Consider the following 21,114-nt stretch of genomic DNA (forward strand, 5'->3'; position numbering starts at 1 on the left):
GTCAGCATATTCCACAGACCCATCCCCCCTTCTCTGCCTTTCGAACCTTTCTTGTGGATGGAAAGACTAAGAGGAGGGAGGGGGGGAAAAAATGCTGTTCTTGAAATATGTGTCAGTTGGCCAAATAGGGCCCACATGCTTGTCTTCATGACGCAGGATGTGGCATACATAATCTACTCCCTCGTCATCTCGTTTTTTTTGTCTTTTTTTTCTTCCCCATCTCCCTCAGTAACTATCTTTCGCTCTTTTTCTTTATGGATCCCATTCCTTCTCTTTATTGTACTCTATTTTGTGCTTACCCCCGATGTCACGACAGGCAAATTAGACTTTAGTAATGTAATACTCTGTCTCGCTCCCGTCTTAAATCCCGAATGCGCTCGGTGTGTAGCGATGTTGTAACTTAAGTTGCCAGTTTGCTGCAGCTGTGGGAGTCTGACTTCAATAGCTTATTGCAGCAATAACGCAGACCAGCAAACTGAGGAGCTCTACACACTCTCACACACACACACACACACTATTTTATTCATGCTAAGCTGAAGCCTCCGTTACATTATCAGTCAACAAGAGGCAGTGTTAGGTATTAAGCCAATTTACTGGTACACGCCAGTGTACCGGGACTTTTAATGACTATCAAAACAGGGGCCCCTCGCACTAATTCAGTGTCGTGTGCTAGGCTGTATTCTGTGTGACTGCCCATCTATAAGCATGTGTGGCTATCTCTTTCCTCATTGATTGACTGATTTATATCGGCACTCATGCTTGAAATAGAATCCACTCCTCTGTCTGCAGTAAAAATGCAGGGACTGGCAGAGTGTGTCTTATCCTCTGCTGTGTGTGCGTGTGTGTGTGTCAGATTTTTTTATGTGCACGTGTAAAGGTTCACTGGCTGAAACTCTAAGGTGAATGCAAAAAAAAAAGAAGTCTTCTTTCTTTCTTGTTCTCTCTCTTTTTTTCCTCCCCCACCCCAAACAAGCTAAACCTAACCAACACTCACCCATTCCGTCTGTTCCCCTCTTTCAGTGCTCCCTTGCTCCCCCATCCCTCATCCTCTTACTGGAGCACAGGAGCATGCAGTGGAAATAACAGAGCCAATAAAGACACTGCCAGAATCCATCCACTCCCAGTGCCTCACATAGTTGCTGAGGGAGAGAAAGAGTGGTGGGGTTGTCGGAAAGGGGAATGAGGGGGAGGAAAAGAGAGTGGAGTCCACCTCTAACATGTCTACAGCTATGGATGTAGGAGGTGTGGGCTCCGGAGAAGATGAATGAGGGAAGGTGAAGAAGGAGGGCAGGACAGAATGAAGATGAAGAGACTTGGATAGCGGGACGATAATTATTGGAGGGAGCATGTGCGCACACATATGGAGCCCCCTTACCTGATGCCTCTTCCTTACCCAGGGGTACCAGTGCCGGTCCTGGAGTACCCCCTAGAGAGCTTCGCAACAGGTCCGATCCTTTCCAGTCCCACATCACTTGAGACTTTTACGTGCGTTAGCAACGGAAAGCTCAAGAGTCCTCAGCTGTAATCAGACTGGATTGCCTTTCTGCTCATATTTAATTAAAAGATTAAAAGGAAAGCTTAAATTGAGAAGACTTAATTCATGTTGAAAGTGGAACAGGTGAAAAGAAGGGCAGAGCAGAGTTGAACAGAAGGTAAGGCAAAACTTAAAGCGATGACGGACTAAAGCTGGTTAGAACAAGGCCTCGCATCTCGTAAATCATGGAAGATTTTCAGACCACCATACGATGCCTGTTGACTTATTAAGTCATTGATCGTCCTTTTCAGAGTTTGTCCCCCGACGTGAGCTGGAACTCAGCCAAAGCCACCAACCTCGCATAGTATGTGTGATTGTAATGGATTGCACCATCACATACATGCACACATATGTGCAATACACACACACATACGCACCAAGTCTGTAGAACTTGGACCAGTTTATCCAGGCCATATTCAGAAGCCTGGTGTTCCCAGTCAATTTGTTTACAAACAGCGCAGACTCACTTGATATGAGGCCAATTTCGTCTCAACCCAGCGTCTCCCCCAAGGCTCTGAATTTGTACGATAATATCTCAGTCGTCGATCCTCCACGGCAATCTTAGTTTTATTGTTTTTCGTTTCCCCTTTTTTTTTTTTTTTATGATGAAGCATTTATGATCATGTCTCGCAGGGTTGTCATCACATTTTAGTCCCACCAGGAGGATATGAATGGCTCATATGCATGTGAACTGGAGCATTTACATCAATTCTCAATGAAACTGTAGCCGCTGCGTGGCCTGATTTCCTTGTACGCAGAAAGGAGCTGTGAAGAATTGGAAGAGAAGACAAATCTGTTACCCGTATGTGCCCCTCAGGAGGCCTCTGAAACTGCATCCTTTCATGTATAATACAGACCTTCAAAATAATTGCCTCTTTCTTGTCAATCTCTTTTTTTTTCTCCCTCCCACACACGCACGCACAAACACAGTACCTTTTGAAGGAAAGGTCTAGTAATTATTATATGCAATTTTCTTCTACGTTGGCAAGTTTTGAAAAGAGCACTAAAACACAGACAACTCTGGCAGAGAGATTTACCTCTGCTTCTTAATCAATGCCATTTATCGATGCTGGCAAAGTTGATCAGGCGAATACAGCTACAAGTGGATTATGATCAAATAGTGTTTGTAAAGCAGCAAAGACAAAGTGTCCCTGAGACAGTGTTGGTGTGTGAGGGGGGACATCGTGTGCAATATATTTCTCCCACCATATCTCCATGGAGATGCACTCAAAGGGCATTTTCTCTTTTGAAGATGGAAAGATGATGCATCCTATCCTTTCATTCTACAAGATTGGACCTTTAATGTATTTAGACAAAGAAAGACAGTAAAAGTGTGAATCTTTCAAGAATACTGTCAGAAGTCCCCTTCAAGAGACCACATGATCACACCTGAGGCAACGAGGACAGCAGGATCACTCTTGCCTTGACAGAATTTGCCCCCCGCAGGTGCAATCACCCAAACAAGAGGCTATATATATATACTTTATACTTCTTTGATCTGTCTTTGGCCAATGTTTTGTGCTACCTGAATTTTCTTATTTCATTTACTTTTACTATTGAACACAATTTATTTTGAGGTATTTGATTTAATGTTAATACTTTTTTTGTTCTCTCTTTGCAGAGCTTGAACCACACACCAGCAGATTAATAGAGAGGTCCGCGATGAGACGAAAAGAAAACTGGTTCTATTTTTTTTCAACCTTGGACACCTTATTCAAGCTGCTTTAGCCCGGCTGCCTTTGTTGCTTCCTCTGCACGCTGCTTGCAAGCTTCCACCACTTGAAAATGATCAGTGTTCCCACTTCAACTTGCCCTGCAGCTCTTCATGTTGATCCCCTTTCATGATGAGGATCCATTGCAGATCCACTGCATCATGGATTCATTGGATCAGCTCTCTGAAGCAGCGGAAGCCATTTGTGAAGAGAGGGCCGTTTGCACCTGCTCTCGTCTGGCTGGTAGAAATTCAATTACTGCCAGCATTAGTGAATGACCAGTGCCCAAGCTTCTATATTACTTATATAATGTTTTCAAACCTGTTTTTGAACCTCCTTGTGTAGCTTGTCTCTTTCGGAACTGATGAACATTCTGAGCTGGCTGTATTTTAGCCACAGTGAAGTGGTGAGTTTGTCTCGGTCCTTCATCTCAACATTTCATGTGATCCAGTCGAAATGCCCCTCTCGTATGATTGCCTGGTAATGTGTGTGTCTGTTGTTGTTTTCCGACAGTGTTGTTTTCAGCTGCTCGGACTCTAGAGGAACACTAGTTTTAGTCTTGATTACTGGTCTCCCTCAAGTTCACACTGGGCATCGTAGAACAGTGGCAGAAACTCAACAAGAAAGTCGAGCCCATCTGGGGATTTCTTGCTGCTTCCTCTGCAAGCTGCTTGCAGCCAGCCTCCACCCCAGCTCCCCCGTTTCATGTTTTGTCCGACAAATCAATGTAATTTGTGTTGTCGTTGATGCCCGTTCTGTTCTGTATTCTATGGTGTTCATTGCTGCTGCTCTACCTGCCTTAGACTTTCCACATCTGCTCATGGAAGGGCAGTGAGGTCCCATAACCAAGCCATACTGCCAAATATCAGGCAAATGGGGGGAAAACAAATTTTTTCTTCGTATAAAGTGGCCCTGACTAATATCTGATTGTGAGCCACTTAGATACAACTACATTATTTTGGCTACAAACAATATGACTATTCAAATGCAATCAATATGCAATGCATCAGGGCTGGTTTTGAGCATATTTGTTGGAAATCCCTGCTCAGTATATGACAAACGCATTTTAAAAAACTGCCCCATTTATGTTGAAAGCCTCTATCCTCCACCTAGCTATTCCCTGTTAGGTGATAAAGGCTATCCATGCCATGAAAATCCCATTACAATCATAACCCACTTATGGCCAGCCGCTAAAGGATTGCACCCAAGAACCGTTCAACAGACCCCACTCTCAGGCTCGTTCTTTGATTGAGCAGACCTTTGGGGGGATGAAAACAAAGTGTGGCAACCCTGATTAAAGCTCTGGAGGTGGAAACACATTTTTGCTTTGAGGTAATCCTTACTTGTGCCTTCCTGCACAATATATATATATATATATATATATACCTGTATATGCCATTGTAGGAGATGCCATCCAGGAGGACATTTTGCCAGTCCTCGAGAACTACAAGATCATGTGGGCTTCAAGAAGTGTCCATATTTCCATATTTCAGCAACCAGTTCAGCTGCCAATCATGCTGAGAGAACACGATTATGCAGCTCTGCAAACTGTGTACATTTCTTTTATTTTTTAAAGTTGACACCTTTCATTGTGTTTGTGTTTCAGAAATACTTTCTGTGTTTTATTTTATACAAAACAAGTGAAGCAACTATGGTAATAGACAATGGCTTACAAAAACACAGAGCTGAGTCAATTAATGTTGTCAACAATTTTGCCAAATAAGGAGATTAATTTGTCTAGTTGGTCTTGTCTGTTCTCTCCTCTCTGACTGGTCCTCCAGCTACCTTTTGCCTTTGCTTTTGTTGGTCTGTGTATTCCCTAAGAAAATCTAGTGGTTCACCGTGTCTTTTTTTATTGGAAGATCGACTAGATGAGGCTTGACTGGATAAGGCTTGGTGGACTAAGGCAGCTGCAGATGGTGATACCAGGGGTTCTGGTGAAGCTCTAGAAGAGTGATCAGCTGTGGAGGGGGTCAGGTCTGGCTCTGAGGTTTGTTGGTTGTATACTATATTTGTTTCCAATGGCACGGTGCATGGCAGGAAGAATTTCCAGCTTGCAGCTGTTGCTTCTCCACCCTCTGTTCCCATTCCAGTTCATAAAAGAATGAGACTGTGTTGAAAAAAAAGGTAAGAATGAATAATGAGCGAACCCTTTTTCACACCAGCGTCGCTCAGAAACCCCCCCCAATTCACCAAGCATATCGAACAGAATATCGGTTTCCAGCGATCTGTTTTATCCTGTATCTCCTTTTGGGGTTCTCCCATTTCTCTTTGGCTTGCTCCCTCATCTCAGGACCGTTTAGCTTAATTTTATTGAAAAATATTCTGGCAAGAATCCACAGTATTCTACAGAAACGGCTCTTTCATTTTCTTCTGATATGCATAATGAAACATGTGCCACTAAGTCGGTTTAGCATAATCCATCATTACCATACTCGCACAAAGCCCTCAGCTGGGGAATGCCTCACACCTGAGAACAGGTGGTCCTATTGCTCACACAAGTTGATGAATCTTAATGTCTGCTCATATGTCTCTGTAGATATCTTAAAGGCTTTTTTTGTGAGTGAACAAATTATATTCATACATACATATAGGCTACATACATTTAAATACAGAAATGTTTGTAAATACCAGATTAATTGGGTATTATTCTTTTGCCACTTTTGTTAGCATCATTTTGAAATTATCTTTATAGCCTATACAACATATTTCTGTGTCATGATGTGGTTTCATTATAATTCTGGCCCACATGATTCAAGTTGTATTTTAAAACCGTAGTCTTTTTACACATTCTTAATAAATTTTGTTTTTGTGGTCGGCAACGATGTGGGTAATTAAATCAGTGAAGTCTGCATCCCAGTCTGATACCCCTTGTGGTCCTGATGAATTGTAGATTTGGACAGCCCTCCCAGACTTCCCAGGAAGTCCACAAGTGTGGTGGTATTATCCTCTGGGCACCGTGTACAATTTTCTCAGAAAAGGAAAACTATATTCATGTTCCTTAATTAAATTAGTTTTTTAAAAGTAAATTAAGATTAAAATCTGATAGCAATTGGTTTGGAGAAATTCAACAAATTCCAATTTAAACATACTGTCTAATGAGCAATCGATTCTTGCTGAATTTGCACTTAACATGATCTACTGGAAATTTCAAAGAGAAGAAATCAAACTACTAAGATGAAACCATTTCATTGCTATTCAGTTGAATTTAGTATTCAGCAGTGGGTACATGGTGGTGTAAAGTTGCACATAAAGTTATTACGGCCTTTGTTTTGCTTCCATGTTATTGTGCCACCAGCACATATGAAGGCACATGCATGCTCACAAACACACACTTATCCAGATTTCCCACAGGCAGTGACCAAAAAAACTTTGTTTTCACCAATATTAGTTCAAAGGGGTCGTATCCAGATGTCCATGCAGTTCAAGGGTTGCAGGATTGCTAGACAGCTGCTAAAGTCATTCATGGAGCCTGAACGTCTCGTTCCTGCGTCGTCCTTTCTTATTATGCTGTTTGAACTTTCTTTTTTTTTTCTGAGCTAGAGGTTGAAACTAATGAGAAAGTTAAAGATAATGGCTCGGTGGAGGATTTGACCTCTGATCATAGTGCAGAAATAAATATCTCGAAGATGTGAGCACTCCTCAGTACCTATTCAGCCACAACAGAGGGGGAGGCACATATAAATCAAATGCTCGAGTGATATTTATTCACCACCTGAACTATTTACTTACTGACAATAAAGGTGGAATTGATGTGGCTATTAAGACAAGTGTTTCTGAGTGATCAGGGGTTGGAACCGAGACCACTTTATGGATTGGATGCAATAAAGCCCAGCGATAAAACAATATGAAGCCTGTGGACCTGGCCGTCAATCAAAGATAAGTATGATAAACAAGTTCATTAATTTCAATGGAATAAATTCTTCTCAATAATGCACCAGCCATTACCGCAGTTATCCATATTTCTTGTCCTAATACAGTGCTTTAACCCCAGACGGAATGGAGGTTTTCCTCACCCTCCAGTAAGCCATGAATCAAACCGTGAAAGGTGAAGGATAGATGGAGGGGAGGATGAGGAGGTGGGGGTAGAGGGAATGAGCTGGCTAGAGAAATTAGAGAGATGCCCCAGGCTCATTTTCCAGCACTGTGGACAAGGTGATGTCACTACAAGTTTTACTGAGGGATCTCCCACAGAGAGGATGGGAGAGGGGAGGAGGGGGGGGGGGTGCAGGAAGGGATTTCGGGATGTAGAAGAGTTAAGAGACCGAGAGGGAAAAAAAGTAAGGAAGTAGGGAGAAACCAGAACGACACAGAGAAAGCAAAGGGAGAGTAGAGGAGGGAGAGAGGGATTTAGGACTTGGATTGTGCAGCAGTGGGAGAGAGAGAAAGGGGAGGGGGAAAAGTTGGACCCGGACGATCTTGCCCTAACTTTTGTCTTCTTTCCTTTCTCCGTGGAAGAAGCCTCAAGAAAATAAATCAACGGGACGGGAGGACAAGCTGGATTACATTTGAATTGCATTAGCGTCGCCCCACAAGATTTTTTTTCCTGGATACACGCACGCATTTATTTCCGGATTAATGTGGTCGCAAGTTTGTGGATTTATCAATAGTTAAAGGTATGGATTTTGTCCACTTTTTACGGGCGTGTTGGCGATGCTTGAAATGTGCAAAAGCGATGTCAGTTCTAAAGTCACGTCGCGGTTGAGGCAGTGAAGCAAGACTGCAGTTTGTAAAGTAACCGTTTAGTGGAAAACTTTTTGCAGTAGGTTCATATTGCAACAGGCGCTTATAATATTACGGCTAACATCCCACGGCAATATTATAGGCTGCGCATTACATGGCAGATGACAAAAACAACTGTAAAGTCTCAGCTGAGAGCTGTCCCTCTGATGGTGATGCTGAAGAAAAGTGTCATGATTTTAGTGGGGATCATTGAAGTTATATCTGCTGAGTAGGCCAGTACTTGCTCATGGTAGATTTGTTGTATTTCTTAATTGTTTCTTGCGAGAAACTTTTTAAACCACAACTATGGTGTAGCTGCTGGCAAAAGTGATGCTGATTTTCCCTTCATATCCTAAGCCAGGCCTTAATACAACACATTATTGTTACCGTGAATGTTTGTGGCTTGCGTCCAACCCCTGTGGCATGGAAAAGCCTGTGAGCTGAACCGTTTTTTTGGATCTGCGGCATGCATATTATTCAAGCTAAGTAATGTCTTCAGCATAGCACTGCACTGGTTTGAGACCAGTGTCCAAAATCTAATTTGCCTCTACCTGAGGGGGGGAAAAGGAACAGGCAAAGGAGGAAGCTTGAATGCCACAATCACATCTGTTTTCTTCATCACTCAGCCATCCCATGTGTGCTGGCTTTTGCATCCTGCGCACCCATCTTAAATGTTTTCTGAGTCCCCCCCCCCCCCCCCCCATGCAAAATGTGGAACAGCTCAGGGTTGCATGTATCTAATGCATGCCAGACAGCTGCCTCTTGAAACAAAGTAAGATTTATTTCTCTGATCCGAGGTTTCCATCTCTCCACTGTTACCTCTTGACCTTCGGTAAACAACAGATGCATTTTTGTTGAACATCGATTCAACCCTTGTATGCTGCAATATCTCCAGGAAAGCTCGCCCCCAGCAGTAACAGGTTCTATTACTCCTTTAGACCCTGGGGAATATAACCCTGTAAACATTACAAATTGTTGTCCTTGAATCCTACGAGACATTGTGTTGCTCACTTAACCTGCTGCGGGGTGAACAGGCCATGCAGTGTCTCTTTCATTTACTCCTTCCAATTCTAGCCCGCAGCTAATTGTATCGTCCACTTGACTCTTTGCTTATTCAAGTTTGCAGTGATGTGAACATTAAGCAGAAATGGTCAGCTTTCAGCCGGTCATTGGCCTTGCATGCATCAACACTCTTTTTTTCCACAATCTGCAACTGTGCTACAGATATTCAAGTGAAGGCCCTGAACATAACCCTGTATGTAAGGCTAGTAAAAACTTGCCTCAGTCTCCTTTGTGTGTCATCCAGCTTGAGATATTGCCTTTGCTAGTTTGCAAGTCGTTTAACACTTCCTGGTCTGTTGATGTCTGGAGTGTCTTTCAAAGCCTCAGGGCATCTTTCGTTACTTTTATTCACTCCAAGTTCCCCATTGTAACAGGCCTGCAATGCACTCTCAGGTTTGGGCTGCAATTTCAAGAGCCATGAGTGTACGTGTACATGCTGTTGTGTTCATCATGACATATCAGCATTACAGTAAAGGGAAGCTTCATGACATGACAGAATGACCCTAACGAAGGCCACAAGCTGAAACATGCTAGTCTAAACAATAAAGTTGAACAGTGTCGCTGGAGTTTGGGCCTCTTCACCCCATTAAAATACAGAAATGTATCGATTATTTTATCTGTCAAAAAGAATTCTAGGAGTACCTGATAAGATGGCAGGATATTGATTGAACATTCACCTGCCTTTTCTTTTGCCAAACAGCGTGGCTCTTGGGATGGCACTGTCAGTCTATCGAGCCACCACTGTTTGTCAACAGCTATTTGATATATTGCGATCACATTTTGTACAGACATTCGTGGTCCCCAGAGGATGAATCCTAATAACTTTGGTGATCCCGTAACATTTCCTATAGCGCCATCAGCAGGTCAAACTTCTGACTTATCCTGTGAAATATCGCAACAGCTACTAAAAACGACATGCATGGTTTCCAGATAATGAGCCTACTGACTTAAGAGATCCTCTGACTTTTCCTGCAAAACTCATCACATTCCCATCATAATTGGCTGTACTTAGTGTTAAGTTGTAATTGGCAATTAGCATGCTAACATGCTTACATAAAGATGGTGACTATGGTAAATATTCCAGTCAGCTTCTAGTGGACTTTCCTGCACATCCTCTGCTGAGAGATGACCTTCTCTGCAGGAGTCAGTCAGGGTCACAATAAAAAGGTCTGAGCAGGAGGTTATTTTCAATGCACAGCACCAAAACCACTCTTGACTGTGTGCGTTTGTGAGTGATGATATGATAGAGCAGGGAAGATTGGAAACAGATAAGCTGTTAGCGAGCTGTCCATCAATCTTCTTGGTACAGAATGCTGGGAGAGACAGCTGGAAAGACAGCGAACCCACACATTTTACATGACCGACACATTTATGCTGGGTTCTCCCATTAAAACAGATGGAAAGTAGTCTAAACAGTGGGCTACTGGCGCACTGCTATTTAATCATCAGTGTCGTGGTGGCTAATAAGCAATTCTCCTGTCAGGCCACAGAGAGGACATGTTTCATTTAACTCTGTCAGAGTGTGTTCCTCTAAACAGGCTTGTGTTGGGGCTGTTTTTCCATCTTTATGTGGTGGCAATGATGATGAAATGTGTGACAAGAAACATCACTTGGCATTGAGCACAACTGATCTCCTTTGTTATAGGACAATATCAGTACCGCTTTTTTCCGTGTATTGAAACCATAAAATGTACTGGAATCGGTATTTGTACTGGGAATAGTCAATAGGTCGGAACCTCGAACCGAAATGACCCCAAGAAATACTGAGCATGTCTGTTTCTTCAAGGGAGACACATTGTTGCCGTTGGAAAAAAAAGACAATGTCCAAGCTGAGATGATGAGGCGTGTGTTTTGATTGTCGATGTTGGTCACCAACTGACAACTGTCTGCCTGCGCTTTTCTTCAAGCTTTTAATGCTGGAAGACTTTCAAATTGTGTCATTGTTTTCCTTCCTGTATTGGCTTCATATTCAGTGACCCGATCACTCGCAGACCTGCTTTCCGGGCTAATGGCCAAGCCCAGTGGCCTAACCCCACATTGCCTTTATCTGCTGTAGCCAGCTGGGTGGCCCGTGAAGCTGCAGATGGAATGCAGGGAGAGAAGGAGAAAGCGAGACGTCCATAGCAATACATATTAGGAAGCCTATTAAATTATTTTGGATTATGGCCAGATAATAATAGCAATGAGCTGTAACTTTTCCCTCAGCCTATGTTCTCTGGACTGTGATGCATTATGTACTGTGTGAACTTTTTTTATTATTGCAATCATGTGGCATGAAGCCTATAATAATGGCTGCAGCTTTAAAGTGCTCACACTCAGCCATCTAAGGCATTGATTAACTTTCAACCCCAACTGCAGGGGAAGACTTCTTCCTTAGCAGTTTAGCTTGCAGCTACTTTTGCATAGAAAGTGTCCATGTTGTCAACAGTTGTGCACTCTGATAAATCGTGCCCCATTATTATACAGTGTCTTGCTAAGATCTTGCTCTTGTCATGAAATGGTAACCTGGAACCTGGAAAACAAGGGAAGCAACCACAACTCGAGTCAGCAGCCCCCAACATTGAATGCATAATTCACAATGTGGAGCATGTCAAGCTGTCCTTGTTATTTCAGTACATCATTTGAAACTCTGTCCTCCACCACATTGTCTGTTAGCAGCAAGCTGCCGGCAGTCAGGTCAGGCTATAGAGGTGTCCTCTGCCGGGCAGGAACGCCACATTGTGCACCCCCAAGGGAGCATGGGGGTCATTTCTCCCGGCAGATGGGACAGGTGTGTGTACAGACACACAGTCTGCTCGCCCACCTGCCTTGAGGGCCCTGCTGTACCTGTAAACACCGAAGAGTTATGGGGGCCTACACACATGCTGAGGGCAAGTCCAGGTCACCTGGGATGTGTGGAGCGGGCGATGTTGGTGTGTAAATCTGTGTGCATTCTTGAGTGCGTTTATGAAAAGGGCTTGCAGGAAGGAAGAGTGACTGTGGAGACCGAATATAATGATTGTCTAGACGTGGCACATATTTTAATCTGTGCATGAGTGTGTGTGTGTGTGTGTGTGCGTGTGTGTGTGTGTGTGTACGTACTTGTTGTTGGGCCACGTGGAAGCATCTGGTGCACCACAACCATGGCTCCAGTGGAATAGTCTCCAGATGTGTTTGTGTGTTTTGGCCCCACTGTGTGTTTGCCTGGGGACCAAACAGCCTGCATGCAAATATATTTTTTTAATTTCATGCATCCATTTTGCTTTGTTGTCTTGGTATTCGTTTGCAGCAGAATGTGTACATTCTTTTTGACTTTGAATTCTTTCCCAGATATGGTCACCTGTGTGTGTGTGTGTGTGTGTGTGTGTGTGCACTCTGTCAGACAAATTCACATGCGTGTGTGCTTGGCAGCTGCCCAGTCAAAGGCCAACCAGATGGACAGGATAATGACTATGATCATACTTTATAGAGTTACACTCCTTAATGAGGGACATTCTGGTTAATTCATATGCCACTAACAAAGGACACATCATGCCACATAATTAACACATCAACTGTGACTGACTCTTAAATATACATGAACGTCTATTTAGGAGTCAAGTATAATGTGCAGCTGTCAGCGAGTGAGCAGATTGGGTGGCATTCTGACAGAATGTACCAAGGATTTGACTTTTTTTTGACTTTCTCTTTTTCTGTTTGTTCATCCATCAGCTGGTGGCTGAGGTGAGGCGCTGTGAAACCATGTGGCTTCTCTGGTCCTGTCTGACTCTGTTGGCGCTCAGCTTTGGCTCATGTGACATGCTGACATCCGAGCAAGGTGAGTTTCCTCTGCTGGAGCTTTAAAACAATGTAAACTCCAGTAGTGGTTAAGCATGGTCAAAAATGTGAACTTGACGAAAGACTAAATCTTGCTTTAAAATAATGATTAGCTCGACGCACCCTCATTTGCTTTGTTTCAGAGAGATGGATGAGAAGATGGATACCACTCTCATATCTGTCCTTTAATGCCACAGCCAGCTGCCAGTTCACTCATCCTAGAATGAAAAATGCTAGTCTCTGTAACAATACTTGTCTACCAGTACCTTTAACAAGTGCTACATTAGCAATTTAGTGAGTTTAAGAGGCATTGAGACTCGACTGGTTGCCTGGTCAGTCTGGTGAGTCTCTGCTCCAAGAAATAGTCTGCAAAAATAAATCAAGTAAAACCACAACTTGTCATTTTTACACTTTGGTGTTTCTGGGGATTAAACAAATGAAATGTAACATGTTGGGTTGTGAGCTTTAGTGACACTAGGCTGGTTTTGTTACCGTCAAATCGAACCAAGGCTAGCTGTTTATCGCTAATCCAGGCTTTACACTAACCTAAACTAACAAGCTGCTAGCTGTAACCTTATAATTACCGTACACGTATAGCAGTATGAATCTTCTCATCTAACTCACGACAAGAAAACAGATAATGACTAAAAAAAGTCAGCTCATTGACTGCAGTTCGCTTTTGCTGCTGGATGCTGGCTATTTTAACTCATCTTCACTTCCTGCCAGCACGTCAGTTTGATCGAACCGCGTCCATCTGTGTCTCGGAGTGCGTGTGTGTGATGGGGCCGAAAGCTACAATCAAAGCGGACTGTAATTACAGCGCATGTGTGTTTCAAGCTAGTGGCTGTTAGTGGCAGGGTGGTCAGGCTGTGGCGAGGAGGCGTGTGTGTTTACCATGTGCGGTTGTGAGCTATCAATCATTCCAAGTTTCTGTAAGCAGAGGTTTTAAGATGTTGAGTGTCTGTATGTACATATATGGAATTGGGAGAATGTTGAAATGTCAGTATAATTGTCTGTTGGTGTGTTAGAGACTGTGTGCATGTGAAGAAACCAAGAGGTAGAGAGGTGAAGAACAATCTATTTTACTGTTTTGTTGTGTTCATTTATTGCCTTCCCAACTGTCGTACTCCCTCACCACGTTGTCAGTGTGTTGTCAGGGTCCAGCTCTGAGATATCACTTGGTGGGCCGAGCAATCCTCCATAGCTGGTGGAGCTCTGAAGTGTGCTTTGTGAAGGAGGGGGGGTCCCTCTTGGGAGACCCAGAGCTTTTCAGACGAGACCGAGTCAGCTTGCAGCTCCCCAGAGTCATCTCCCCCAGTGGCAGGAAGAAAGTGCTTTCTCAAGTGCAGCTATAACACTTTGTCACAGCCAGCACCACACGCACTCATATACACACATTTCTCTGACATTTCTCTGACTCCAAATCTCTACTTACTGGTAATTTGCTGACATTACAAGCAGGAAAGCAGGTTTGAGTAAAACTAGTGTTGAGGAGTCAAGCTGGATGATTGCTCTGCAGTGTATCAGCCAGAGAGACTAGTCCCCATAGTTAAATTAAATTGCTGAGATTCCCTCCATTTGGGAAAGTGTTGCTGATATGGGGCTTTGTGTGCACCACATACCCTACGCAGTCTGAAGTAATGGATTTGTGTATGGATTTGTTTTCACTCAGTTTCCCTCTGTCTGAGCTAAGTTGTATGTTTTCTGGTGCCAGTGAATTGTGGTATAGTTATAAGCTCATTTGCACAAAATTGGAAGTTAGAGAAGACGAGCAGCAGAAGCAGACGTATATCACAGAGTCTGGTTCCCCTAACCAGACTCTGTGATATATGTCTGCTATGCCTTATTGTTTGGGTTAGGATATAAATAATTAAAGTGAATATTCTAAACGGCGTGCTGTATTTGCTTCTCCACTGACAACTGGTTATATTATGTAGCCTCTTACTATTACTAAATACTGCTGCATCCCTTCATATAGATTCTAATATATATTTAAATGATATGAAAAGTGTGGTGTGAGAAATAATCGTGATGAGAAACTCTCAAATATCTTGAAGAATTTTTTGAACAGACATGGTCAGATGTCTTTGTCCCACGGGTGGTTTGGAGGTCTAACAATGAGTCAAGATTTTAGCAGAGTATATATGCTAAATATGCTTCGAGCTGCACATTATAAGTCTAGTTAAAAGTATATATTTATTCAACACCCTGATGCCATCGGCACATATAAGATAGTCACTGTACCCATACATCCTCACATCCTCTACTCCTGCATGTTTCAGCAGTCTGAGTTAGCAAACATATGTAATGTGAGTGTTGTAGTTGGACTTCAAACAATTCTATAATCCAATGTAAACCAATGAAATGGGGGAGAGAGGCTGTCAGATTTGAGAGGAAGGGCAGACGTGCGTGATTGCTTAAAAAAATGTAAAAGCTTTGTTAGTTGGATTTTTCTGGCCCAGGCTATCACAGGCAGTCCCAGAACTTCACTAAAGAACTTGAGCAAAACACTTAAACGTGTCACTGCTTCATGGATGAACTTGTTGTGTCTCTACTTTCTGCAGAAAAAAAAGTTCTTTGCAATAAAGTAACATTGAGTTACATCTCAAAACCGCAGAGTACATAAAAACGACTAACAGGTGACAAATGTGATCAGTCAAAAACAAGTGTAAAGTGTATGTGTATGTGTCGTATATGTCCTGTTCTCTGACGGTCTTATCAAGCCCCACTTACTCTCTAAATTATTGTTGTGAAAAGCTTGTCAATGTATGTCATGAGTCCAGTCTGTGTCTGTGTGAGCTTGTGAGAGTCTATTGAATGTGGGCCAGAGGCCTTCAAAGGGGAAAACGAGTGAGCTCATCCCTCTGAAGTGCAGCGTTTTAAGTCTTTCCACTCCTCTTGTGCTGTCGATTTATCTCTGGAAAAAACAGGAATGTTCTCTCTTGTCTGTCTCATTTGGCCGGGAAGACGAGTGAGAAACACACTCACCCTTTGTCTCAATCCCTCCTTTATTTATAATCCAGTCAGTTTGTCATTTTACCCACACTTTAAGCCTACATAGGCTGCATTGAATCATTGGGTTGAATCATCAACTACTACACCACCCAGAATGCCCTTCTCCTCCCATATGTTGCATGTGTTTAATAGTTGCGGGACTTGGATGAGTCTGACTTTCTGCTGATCAGCAGCCCAGTCCAATTATCTTGGAATGCCACGTTGTAAAGCACATTCAATAACTACCCATACCCTCTCTTATTGCAAACCACACATCAAACAGTCTGTGAGCAGCCTTTGTGACCTCTTCTCCCTAATGAAAGTGCTCTGCCAAGTGCTCGCTGCTGCGGAAACGGTATTAAAACCCAGGGGCAGTTGGTTTCAGTAGACCCCGGCCACAACAAGGCACTGTTTGATAAGGCCATACATATCTTGCAAGATGCAAAAGAAAAAAAAAAAAAAGGTCACACATCAGTTATTTTAGCTGGGAAATTGCAGTGGGGCAGCTAAAGTTGAGTTGTTCTTTGTCACAATGCATGCCCGAGTGGTAGAACTTCTGCCTGTGGACGAAGTAATGTGTTTATTGATGGATTACCATAATTAATTCATCAATGTTTGCCCTTGTCTGCCACCTTTTCACTTGTACACTCTCTAAATGAAGTGTAAGTCTCTACATCAAAATGCAGGATTTCACTTCCGTAAAGACCCAAAATGTCTTGAATTTGTATCTTTGGCAAGGTGGAAACGTGGGGGAACTCTCACAGCAGTGTACTGCATGACTGCCAGTGTGGTATCATTACCTGCTTTGGCAAGAATCAAACACAACCCATCAAAGAGGAAGTGAACCCAGCCAAGACCTTCCAATCTCTTTAAGGCTACATGCAGCTGCTTGCAGGATCCCGGAGTGGCACTCATACTTATGTACTAATTAGCTTGTCAACAAGCAAACGCTTTCCTTTGATCACAGCTTGAGAGGAAATGGGGTTCAAGTTCTGCAGTGTGTCCTCTGTCAAAACTGCCAAAGCGCCTGAGTACGCAACAGTCCACTAAAATATCATCCATCTGCTGAGTGATGTAGAAATAGCCTGTGTATCCCATGGAAGCGAGCAAAAATCTCTTCCAAGTAAAAAACAACGTTTAACTTGAATCACAGCTTTAAAAGCAGTAACAAATGACAAAGTTAGCAACTAGCTGGACCGAAACGGCTAAAACAAGATCAGATCAGGTGGCCGGAAACACAAAGACCAATCACTGCTAATGTTGGTTTGTGTCTTCTGGATCTGTAAATAGAAACAGTTTTCTAACACTTGGGGTGCACCTTAATTATGTAAAGCATGCTAAAATACAGCTCAGACTTATGAAAGTTGAGCCAGGTCTTACAATGTAGAGCAGTTGACAGACTGAGCCTGAAATGTCCTAAAATGACCACTGGTGAGACAACGCAGTCAAACAGCTAATATGAAATGTTCACCTTCCTTCTTCCTGCTCTCTGTTCGTCCTCCTCTCTCCACCTCTGCCTGTCTGTGTGTGTTGCTTGACTTTTCATTGTGCCTTCCCCCTTGCCTCTAGCCAGGATTACTCCTGACAAAGCCTTCCTCGTGATTTTGTTCGATGGAAATTGGGAATAAAAAAAGAGACTAAGTATAGCGACAAAAGGTAGATCTTACTTGATTGATTAAAAAAAAAAAACCTGTGATGGCAGATATGAAGATAAGCTCTTGATGTATGTGTGATTATGTTTTTTTTAAGGAAGGAGAGTCTTTGTGAGGCTGCAGAGTGTGCACATTTCAGGATGGACCCGTCAAATTATAAATACAGCAGTGTGTGTGTGTGTGAGTGAGAGAGAGCGAGAGAGCGCCAGAGTAAACGAAAAAAGCATGTACTGTCAGACAGTGTATCAGAGTAGACTGCTTGATGTTTCCTGTACTCTTCACTGTATCTGTCCCTTTGTTCAGAAGTCTCATTCAATTCATACAATTTCTTGAGTTTTCATCTCAAGTTTCTCTTAACGTATACTACAACACCACTGTTTGACATCTCTTATCCGCGACATGACTTGTACTTGCAGACAGCAACAAGAGAATGACACACACACACACACACACTGTGCAGGCACGCTGAAATGTGCTGTGCTTCCAAACTGTTTTTGTTTTGAAACCGAGATGAGCAGAAGCTGCAGGGTGTCGACCGCTGAACGTGATAGGAGGTGATGAAGCGCTGCTAGTGATTCAATTCTTTCTTGAGCCGGGCCTGCGTGAAATTAATTTTTTTAAAACTCTTAATTAAAGTCGGTTATGTTATTATTGAGGTAATTATATTAGGCTCCCCTCCTTTTGTTATGATGTGACTTCCAGTCTGGATAAAGTTTAATTGTGGTTGGAAACATAGACTGTGTGTTGCTGTTGCATGCTGCAAGGCAACTCACCATGCAGTGTGCACTCACTGTTTCATCAAAAAGATGTTCTCAACAACTCAAACCATAAATCCAGGAGACACATAATCTTTACTTATGTAGGTGAGCAAGGGAGCAATGAAGACCAATTTAATTGAGTCCCAAGTCAAGACCAGGGGGCAGTTGGGTGCAGATTCAAGACCAAGTCCAGAGAAAATCGAGTGCTGCTGAAGACCGGAATAGGCAATAGTGTGACTGTCTTTCCAATGCTAATCCTCAGCTCATTTTGGTGAATGCAGGCCAAATGCATAGTAAATAACTAGTTGTGACGAAGGTATTGAGCAAATGCATCAAAGTTATAGGTACATTACTGGGCCATAAAACCTAATCGTTTGCATTACTCGTTACTACTCATCCCTGTTGTAGACCTTGAATGAAGCCCAAAAAAAGAGCTGATGAACATGTGTGACATCGGGTGTTTTTAACTTATTTTACAATGGCAGTAGACGTTCTTTACCTTTCCGCCTGGGCCCCCTAGTGGCAAGGAGTCCCTAGACATGTGCCAAGAATGCAAAGATCCTGCTCTGCGTTTGCAGCTTTAAGTTAGAGCAAAATGTTTTCTGTTTAGAAAAGATGCAGCATTGTACCAGGGTAAATTAAAGATGTCTAGCCTTCAGCTTTAGCAGAAGGCACACAGTAATGATTTAGAATATCACTGACAGCAACACAGCTCAAAGAAAATAATTTCTGGTTAATGCAGGGTACCACCTGCTTCCATAATCTCTGCAGTCATAGTAAAAAAAAAACACTTTTTTGAAAAGCTGTGCCCTGTAGAACGTCTTGCTCGGGGCCTTGGTCCTTGGCCCCAAATAGATCAATTAGCTGTGGATCACAGTGATTCACAGGGTCCTTGTCTACCTGTAAAAGTACAGTTTTTCGACACATCTCACGTCTTCCCTCTATACTGAGGCAGGCCGCTCTGACAGGCACCACTTTTCTCTGTAACCTCCCCTGACAGGGTGAGAACATGTCCATCAAACGTAGGCTACTGCGACAGACAAGCTTGGTGCAAGACAACCTGTCAGATCGGGCTGTCTTCCTCTCGCCACAGCTTTGCCCTCATTTCATCGCACTCTTTGTGTTTCTGTACTCCTGACTCTCTTTCAACCCCACCAACTCCTCTCTTTCAGATCAATATTTCTATTTCTCACGTATGTTTGCCGTCGCTTCTTCGCTCTCACACAAAACTCTGTCCATTTCACAGCAGTAAGTGTGAAAGCTCACATTTAAAGTTACCTCTCCAAAGACTGATGTGTTCTTCTTGACATTTCATGAGTGCTTGAATAGTAGTACACGTCAGGGGTTTTCGCTGTTTACACACCTGATTTTTGACTTTTTTCCTACTTAACCCCCTGTGTTATCTATTTGTCTCCACAGATGATCAATGCCCATCCTTGCAAGTGGATGAGTGGAAGTTCCCTCAGGCGGCCAGGCACAATATCACAGGTGAAAAGACTTGCTGAAATATGCCAACAGACATGTTTTTCTCCAAGTTTTCTTCATGTGGGTGCTGATGAACATCATTTGCTGTCAGGTTTTAATCTGGTGAGGCGATTCTCGCTGCTCAAGAGTAAAGATGTCAAGAAGATCCGCAACCCTCGAGGACCGGTCATCCTACGCCTGGGCAAAGCTGCACTCCTACACCCCACTGAGTACGTTCACACTAACCCACTGCCGCCTTTTTCCGGCAACTTCTAGACAAACGCATCTCACACTGGCACATTGTGTAGAGCTTCAGGTGGTAGGATGTGAAATAAAGCACATCTTCTGCTGGATTTTCAGCTTTCTGCAGACCTATGTCAACATGTTCTCTCTTCTCATGCCATGTCTGAACAAAGAAATAAGCTGGAGAGACTGAATACCCTACGGCTTAGTAGCCTCTGAACTCTCACTCAACATGTCAGCGCTGTCCCATGGCTGTTGTGTAAAAAGCAGACAGTTGGCAAGCTATACAGCATGGGTCAATCTCTGATTGCATTTCCAGAAATACCACTTCTGTTCCCTCACCACTGACACTGTCTTGTAAAAGTGAACTCTTAACAGCCTTTTTGGTTTTCCGGTTGCGACCGCATATACTTTATTGTAACTAGTTTTCACAGGGAATGTCTGGCTTATTTGCTTGAGCGCAGACTATAGGAGTGATGCCTTAATTAGTAGGCATGGTGCAGTTGCCAGTAAAGATGGTACAAGGATATGAATTTAACAGCATCATTTTAGAGCCGGAGCTTGTTCTGAGCTTGTTTCTGGGCAAAGAGAGCAGCAGCCATAAAATCCAGCAGAGCACGGCTTCCCTGCACATTATTTCGCAGTATGACATGGTGTAATTATGCTTTCCTGGGTTTTCATTTTGTTATTACACAGTAGTTGGTTGTAGATTTTGTTTGGAGTTGTGTGACAAATGCTTATTAGGTTTATATGCTGGCTCTTTTTTTTACTTTCCAGTTCTTGCAAATACTGGGAAAAAAACCTGCAGGTTTTCCGACGACTGAGCTTCTTTTTACCCACCGATAAAGCAGTTTTTTTTTTCAGAACTTGCCAATTGGGTCAGCCCAGAGTATTTTATCACTCTGTCCAGCACTGTAAGCTCCACTTTCTTAAAAAAGCCCGAGAAATTTGTCTACAAAACTCTTTTTTTTGATATAGAGACATTTTGTGCTAAAAGTGTTACATATATTGTTTTGTCATAGGCTTAGAGAGTACTTGTCCTGAGGAAAAGAGTCGGGGGAACACTACAAAAATATCACTTCTCAGAAAATCATCATCTTTGGAGCCAAATCCAAGAAGTTTTTGTTTTGCCGCTAACCATACAAAGAGAGGGCATCCTCTATCTGGTTTGGATTCTG

The 21,114-nt window shown here is 42.9% G+C and overlaps 1 protein-coding gene across 1 annotated transcript in view; it reads left to right on the plus strand.

Annotated features, from left to right (window-relative positions):
* The first annotated feature begins 12,750 nt into the window (after nt 1-12,750).
* col16a1 (collagen, type XVI, alpha 1) overlaps nt 12,751-21,114 on the plus strand; it is a 50,782-nt gene continuing 42,418 nt past the window's right edge. The window contains exons 1-3 of the mRNA XM_076075367.1: nt 12,751-12,826; nt 19,649-19,717; nt 19,806-19,923. Of these exons, the coding sequence (XP_075931482.1) occupies nt 12,751-12,826; nt 19,649-19,717; nt 19,806-19,923 (263 nt within the window). The remainder of the gene's footprint in view (nt 12,827-19,648; nt 19,718-19,805; nt 19,924-21,114) is intronic.

This window comes from Anarhichas minor, unplaced genomic scaffold (genome assembly GCF_050575085.1).
Source record: "Anarhichas minor isolate MPS153535 unplaced genomic scaffold, ASM5057508v1 ptg000051l, whole genome shotgun sequence".
Taxonomy (NCBI): Eukaryota; Metazoa; Chordata; class Actinopteri; order Perciformes; family Anarhichadidae; genus Anarhichas; species Anarhichas minor.